At 40.8% G+C, this 7616-nt stretch overlaps 1 protein-coding gene across 1 annotated transcript; it reads left to right on the forward strand.

Moving 5' to 3' along the window:
• The first annotated feature begins 2574 nt into the window (after positions 1–2574).
• LOC140141930 (uncharacterized) lies at positions 2575–3159 on the forward strand. The gene has a single exon (XM_072163817.1). It carries the CDS (start codon positions 2575–2577, stop codon positions 3157–3159), a length of 585 nt encoding a protein of 194 aa, XP_072019918.1.
• The last annotated feature ends 4457 nt before the right edge of the window (positions 3160–7616 follow it).

Here is a 7616-nt window from a genome sequence, read left to right on the forward strand (position 1 = left end):
GGACATTTTAAAAATGAATTTAGAAGAGCAGCAACGGCATCACTTGCATTACATTCCAGATGTTAAATCTACATCATATGCAAAATTTGAGGAAATTCGCACGAGTCCGTTTTATTTTAGGGCCATTTGTCTATAACTGGTCTTTACATGTAGCCCTATGGAGAGAGTGCCCGTTGAGGGCGCTATAACCCCATTTTAGGAACAAAATGTGATTTAAAAAAAACGGACTCGTGCGAATTTTCTAAAATTTTCAGAGTATGTAGTATGAACATGTAGAAATATAATCAAGTAGTTGCCCTACCTGCTCTCCTCCGAAAAAATAAAAAGTCCTATACCTCAATGATAATGAAACCTAGGTGCAGCTACCAATCACGTCGCGCCTTTGCTCTGATGTCAGACGCGGGGTCAGACGCAAACTAGTCTTTTTAATTCGGTCTTCAATTATATCTTCCGTCATCTTCGCAAGCCCGCGACACTCCGGAGCTAGTTTGAGCACAGAAAATGTGACTCTTGTTAATTATGTGGTCTAACACTCGTCGCTTATACAGTCTGGCTCGAGACTAGGCAAATGTGACTCTTGCACTGTTTTCACGTCGATAGGCCGTCTGCACGTTATACAAGTGTCGCTTCTCTATCTTATTTTTCTCGGGTCTTCGTCTTCACCACATGACCAATCGTAGCTAAAGTGGGTAAGTGCAAAATATGCTATTTTCTCTTCAAATTGATACCAAATTTGACCGATTTAAAGTAATTCTGTACATGAGAAAATGTTGATTTCTAACGCAAAGTACACCCAAATATCGGAACATTTCGGGTCATTCATTTACACCGTACACGGTACACATGGTCATGGACATGGTACAGTATAAATACGCATACATCTGGTGCAGAATTCTGATCTTCACGAAAATCCGATAAGTAAGCTTAAATTATACAATGCACAGTATCCGCTTGCTACGGCCCTGGGTGAGAGGATGCATTCCCTGTATGGGCAATGCATCCTCTCACCACCATAATTCTTCATCAACAACAGTCTAGTCATTTCTCCAACCACAGGAACATAACACAAAATTATGTGAAACATCAAAACAGTTCAAGACACGTACCGGTACATTAAAATCCTTTCAGCATGCCTTCAACAAACACTGCAGGTAGCCAAACTAATTGTACCTGATTATTTTGCTAACACCTTCACCTTTTATTGTCCAACACTATCATTAACCTGTAACCCATACCCCAAATCTTCATATCAGAATGATGTTTTATAGGCCTATGGATTTCATTTCATTTCATTCTTCTATACATGTACAGGTAGCCCCCTTCATCTGGCCAGACGCAATACATGGCATATATCTCTAGTTCGAACAACTCTGGTTGGTTTCATTGATTTCAGCAAGATGTTGTACATTGGAGATAGTTCGTACCCCATGTCACTCTTATATTGCATGAACAACACCAAGATTGCCTTGTTGAATTACGCGGTCGTCTACCCGAGTAGATCGTTAATAGGGTAATTGAATCCACAAAGTCGTCACAGTTACATGAACATGAACAGTCAAAAGCTAGACAGGTAAACAAATTTCGCAATTTAAAAAATCCGCTCCAATGGGAAAATCGCAAGGGCATTAATGGAAACTGGAGAGACCGTGATTGAAACACTGTGACGTGACTGATACCAACAAGGACAAGTGGGAATCAATTCTTCATCTCGCGATTTGAGCCAGGACGAAAGATCATTACTTGAAAAGGGATTGAGTTTTGCTGTTTCACCCACCGAGCTCCCTGTTCATGATTATATAGCGGCTTGTGATTCTGCCTGTCAACAACTTGGTGATGGGGATGCAGATGAACTTCGAGGTGTCACCCATATTATCAAAACAGCCAAGTTACCAGAGAGTAATTTAACTAAAGAGGAAAGAAAAGCACTTGAGAACTTGTGTAAAGATAACACCATTATAGTGCTCCCCGCTGATAAAGGTCTCGCTTGTTGCGTCATTGATCGCACGGATTATGAATCAAAAGTGGACATATTACTATATAACACCTATTAACGACTATGCAAGGATCTTGCTGAGAAATACAAAAAGGAGCTTTCAGTGACTCTTAATGATCTCAAGTCTTGTGGGGCCATTGACTTTGCTTTAAAAGAGAGGTTGTTTCCAACAGAGTGTGATGTGCCTAAGATATATGGCTTGCCAAGAGTGCACAAAACTGGTGTTCCTCTAAGACCCATCGTTTCCAGAATTGGGTCAGTTAGTTACAACAACTCGAGATTCTTGGCTGACATTCTCAGTTCGGTTGTTGGAAAAACACCTCATCACTAAGCAATCTGTGGATTTTGTGAGCGACCTCAATATTGCCCCCGGACGAATTAATTGTTTCTTACGATGTCACTGCATTGTTTACCAGTGTACCTGTAGACCAACGCAATTGAAGCAATTCGCGTACGCCTAGAGGAGGATACTTCGTGGACGACCAGGACATATTTTAACGCCAAGCAAGTGCTTCGACTGCTAAAGTTTTGTCTAAATACAACTTATTTTGTTTTCCGCGGACAATCCTTCAAACAAAAACATGGCGCCGCCATATAAAACGGGAGCATTTCAGCGAATTCACAGCTCAGAGCATATCAATTCGCAAAGTGATCACATAAAGTTCACATGTGAAGCGGAGGTGGATGGACAGCTTCCTTTCTTAGATACTTTGGTCAAGCGTTCCAAGGACGGTTCTTTACGGATCAGTGTGTATCGTAAACCTACACACACTAACCAGTACCTCAATTTTAACAGCCACCAACCGCTGGAGCATAAGTGGAGCGTAATCAGGACTTTGTTCCACCGGGCGGATTTCATGGTTACGGACCCATTAGACAGAGAGAAAGAAATCTCTCATGTGCAGTCCGCGCTCCAGAATTGTGGATACGAGCGTTGGACATTTCACAAAGCTCGCAAACCGAAAACAACAACAACTTATAACTCTTCTGCGGCAAATGCTAACACCGAATGCAAAGCTAATATCACCTTGCCATATGTCAAGGAAACCAGTGAGAAACGTCGTCGTGTGTTTCAGGAGTATGGGGTTTTTGCCACCTTTGGACCCCTCACCACGCTGCGTAAGAATCTGGTAGCACTTAAGGACCGTACTGAAAAAGAAGATTAAACAGGAGTTATATACTACATTCAATGCACGGATTGTAACTCTGTTTACATAGGTGAAACCGGAAGGAAACTTAAGTTCAGACTAAAGGAGCATAAGTCAGTTGCTCCAAGTGCCAATTCCCATGTATCCACTCGTACCAAGTCCGGTCACAATATTGACTGGGACGGAGTTATCATTTTGGAAAAGGACAGCAGGAACGACACAAGGAAAATCCGTGAAGCGATCCACATTCGGAGAGACCCGCAGCCCATAATCAACACCTCGCAGGGGTACGAACTATCTCCAGTGTACAACAGCTTTCTGAAATCAGTGAAACCAACTGGCATTGTTGTATTGCACACAAGCACCACGGGCCAATTAATAAAGCACACAATATAACAGGCAAAATTGAATTGTTAAAATTGAAACTTTTGAATTTGATGTTTGAGGGTTTGGAGGCGCATATCTTGGTCAATTCTTGCTCGATTGTCACGAACAGGGTGTGAAATGAGAAAGCAAAGTCCAATTAACAAAATGTTTATTTCAGAATAATCCAAAATTATCAATTTGTTGAACAGCAAGGATGACTATACTGACGAGTTTCTTTTTGTGCCTGGTGTATAGTTTGACCATCTATGCACAAGAAACACCAGCATCTTCCCGATGTGTACAAAATCCACCCCGCGCCCAAGCACTACGAGTACATTCTATCAACGTATTCTCATTTCCTAAGCATTCAACGTTAGCCAACCAGACAATTCCGCTTCCCTCACCAAAGAAACGCCTAACGAATGCTTGTGGCGCAGCAAATGGCAACCCAAGTTGACGACATACAACTCGAGCATCAACGCTATCCCATCTGTCGTCGCACACCGTTCCCCAAAGTCCACTGTGAAACACTTCCACGCGGCCTTCCAAAGCGTTGCTGCCACCAACCAAACGTATGGAGCCGTCAATAACAGGTGGCTCTGGTAATGCTGAATAAATAGATTGCAAATGAAACGAATTATGTATTATTGATCTCTTCGTAACAGAAGTTGGAAGTGTGGAGTCGTGACTTCTCTTTAGTACGAAGGTTCTCTAGTCCGAAGGTGCGCTAGTCCGAAAACCAGATTAAGTTCGCTAATCCGAAGGATCTCTAGTCCGAAAATAGAATAAGGATTAGTGTTAGGGTAAGGGTTTAGGGTTAGGGTTTAGGGTTAGGGAGCCTTATTCTTTTTTCGGACTCGAACCCGAAATTCGGGCTAGCGAACCTTTTTCAGAATTCGGACTGGCGAATGGTAAATTACGTGTTCGGACTAGCGAACCTTCGGGCTAAGGAGCCGTCGGACTAGGGAACCTTCGGACTAGAGAGTTGTTACCGTGTGGAGTTCAAGTGCAAAATTGAAATATCGTCCCGCTGAATAGCTTTACTGGGACAAAAATAAAGGCTAAAATTTTGGCGTAAATGGCCAGTGAGAATCCATAAAGGTAATTTGCCGGGGGCCGGGAAAGTTAATGGAAAGACATAATAGCACTGGTAATTCTGGAATCTGGAGGAGCCCGAAAAAGAGTTAACATTGCCCCCTTTTGGGGTAATCTATCAGCAAATAAGTAACTGATGGAAGAAAGAATGTAAACAATAGTGTTATTTTTAATTGGGAGGGGCCGAGGGGTGGGGTGGATTCCCCCTAGCCGGAGCTCTGTACAATTTTGCAAACAAAGGGTCAAAATTGCCCATTTTCGGGGTATGTCAGGGAATATCTAATGTAAGAAAGAATGCGCACAGTACACAGTAGGTGTTACTATTTTTATTCGGGAGGGGGAGACCAAAAGCAGGGATTTCCCCAGAGATGGAAATTTCACAAACAAAGGGTCATTATTGCTTCATTTCTTAAAAATAGGTCTGTTGGGTTTTGTAAACTGGTTATAAAAATAAAGTTTATTTACTAATTGTTTCATAAATATCTTACGTGTATCAGCGTCATACAGCACAAACACAAATCCAGGATCCACTAAACCAAAGTAGTTTGCACGGAAACTGTTAAAGGTTATCCAAAGTGTGCTGCTTTCTGAACTGACATTCTGTGATATACTCTTCGTATCTAAAGAACCCGTAAATGGTCCGTGAGCGAAGTAGTTGCGCTCATAACCAAACGCGACATAGTCAAATCTTGTTTGCACAAGAAACTTGTCAACAAGAACATGTATGTATCTTCCACTTGCTACGTTAAAAGACCACTGGCAGTAAGCGCTGGTTGGATAGTTAAGGTATTCCAGTGTGTACGTACCACCAATATCAATGAAAATGGTATCGTTTTGTCCGCAATCTGTATTAATACAAAAACCCGACATAAGAAGGTATTTTCTTAACATTTTATAATAATGGGTGTATATGAACTATACAATACAATACATGAATACAATACATAATACAATGGGTGTATATGAGCTATACAATCTATATAATAATTATACTGGTAGTCTGTGACTCTGTCTGTCTGTGACTCTGTCTGTGACTCTGTCTGTCCGCCTATTTTCTCGGAGACTAGGGGTCGCACGTTCCTCAAACTTGGTGGGTGGGTGCAGCTTGACCCCAGACAGAACAAGTTTGTATTGGTTAGTGGGTCAAGGTCACCTGAGGTCATCCAGGGGTCAAATTAGTAAAACTGTTTTTCTCAGAGACTGGGGGTCGCACATTCCTCAAACTTGACGGGTGGGTGCGTCTTGACCTGGGACAGAACAAGTTTGTATTGGTTGGTGGGTGGGAATATCCCCTTAGACACCACAAACCCATATTTCGCACACCTTGTGCCCCCCCCAACCACGATCAACTTCGGATTGACGCCCTTGTCTTGAGGTAGATATTTCCGTATGTAGCTAGGTTTAGCACGTTCCCTCGGTGACCCTCCCCAATAAAAGTCGGGGGGAAAGTCTTATAATTGGCCCCATCCAGCCGTTTAAGGCGTTTTAGCTCGGCTAACTCCAATCAGGCCGGAATTAGCAAAGCCAGGCCACACAATCGTCCTCGCTTTCAGTTTTCCGCTTCGCTAATTCCGGCCTGATTGTAGTTAGCCGAACCAAAACCATTACCGGCATGTGTCCACACGCTCGTATTATAATCACAAACATAGTTTCAGTTTCAATTTTGTTAGAAAATACATAGCTTACTTGCACAATTCTGCTCATCATAATTATTTACACAGTCTGATTCGCCATTGCATCGTTTTTCTGCTGGAATACATTGAGTATCATCACTACACTTAAAGTTTGGTTCCTCACCTAAAAAAGTAAAAGCTGATTTACATACGGTCGCTAAGCGATTGACTGTTCTCCAATGAATTACAGAGCTTTCCTAAGACAACCGAAAGTGCTTGACTTCATCTCATCATGTTCATTGGTTACAAATTAATCGCTCAAATAATGCGTGGAATTACCAACATGATTACAGTAAAAACATGGCTACTAAAGACAACTACTAAGATAATAATGAAGTTTAAAAAAAAGATATAACAACATTCAGTGTTAAAAACAATAAGGAATTGGGATCTTCTCCACTGCTATTAATTAAAGTACAGATGTTACGTAATGTTAGCTTAGACTACCCTTTACATACTGTACACGGTCAATACAAATTAATTCAAATAACTTGTCTCAGCGGCCTCAGATTTGACAAAGCTTGTTTAGCATATTTAGCAATATCTATGTCCTGGGTTCCATCATCCTTAATTACACATTGCTCTTTCAAACGTGTTTCATATTCAACCCATGGATACATTATGTATAATCAGTTTCGGAATATCCCCCATCAGGGGTAAGTTCTCTGGTTTTTTTTTACATAAAACGGACGATATTTTACCAAATCCATTTTAACCCCTTTAAACAACTTGCTCAGTCGTTTTTATCTATTAAAATTCTCAGATTTTGTAACAATTACCACAAATATAGCACCTAAAGCCTTGGTTTTTACCAGGTATATTAGTTTATTAAAGTGCATTACAATCGTGTCAAAATCAGAATTATAAAAATGAGGGCGTCCTCCTGAGCAAATATTGATTCCAAGTTACTTACATGTACACTTTCTTTCATCACTCCCATCTAAACAGTGTGTTGTGTGATCACATACGTCATATAAGTTGAGACATTCCCCACTTCCGCACTGGAACTTGTCATCTCCATAACCTGTTTGTTCCATTAAAAAGATAAACAACATACTCGCTGAATAGATTCATCAGGTTTGTAGATATACATTAAGATAAATTTCTTGTAAACAAAACCAAATATTTTACTCACTATGGTTTCGCCTATCATGGTCGACAGGCATCATAAGAATGATGTTATAAAATAACAATTTATTTATAACATAATAATAAAGATAGATTCAATGAATGAATGAATGAATGAATGAATGTTGGTAGATCCTTAATAGTATTCCTTACTTCTGGCAAACCCGAAAACAATCAGCGAGTGAACAAATCTAAGTGAGCCTACCACGGACA

Source organism: Amphiura filiformis, chromosome 2, assembly GCF_039555335.1.
Source record: "Amphiura filiformis chromosome 2, Afil_fr2py, whole genome shotgun sequence".
Taxonomy (NCBI): Eukaryota; Metazoa; Echinodermata; class Ophiuroidea; order Amphilepidida; family Amphiuridae; genus Amphiura; species Amphiura filiformis.

What these genes read in the sequence shown, in the direction of transcription:
- LOC140141930 (XM_072163817.1), top strand. Translation starts at nt 2,575, where the DNA reads ATGGCGCCGCCATATAAAACGGGAGCATTTCAGCGAATTCACAGCTCA.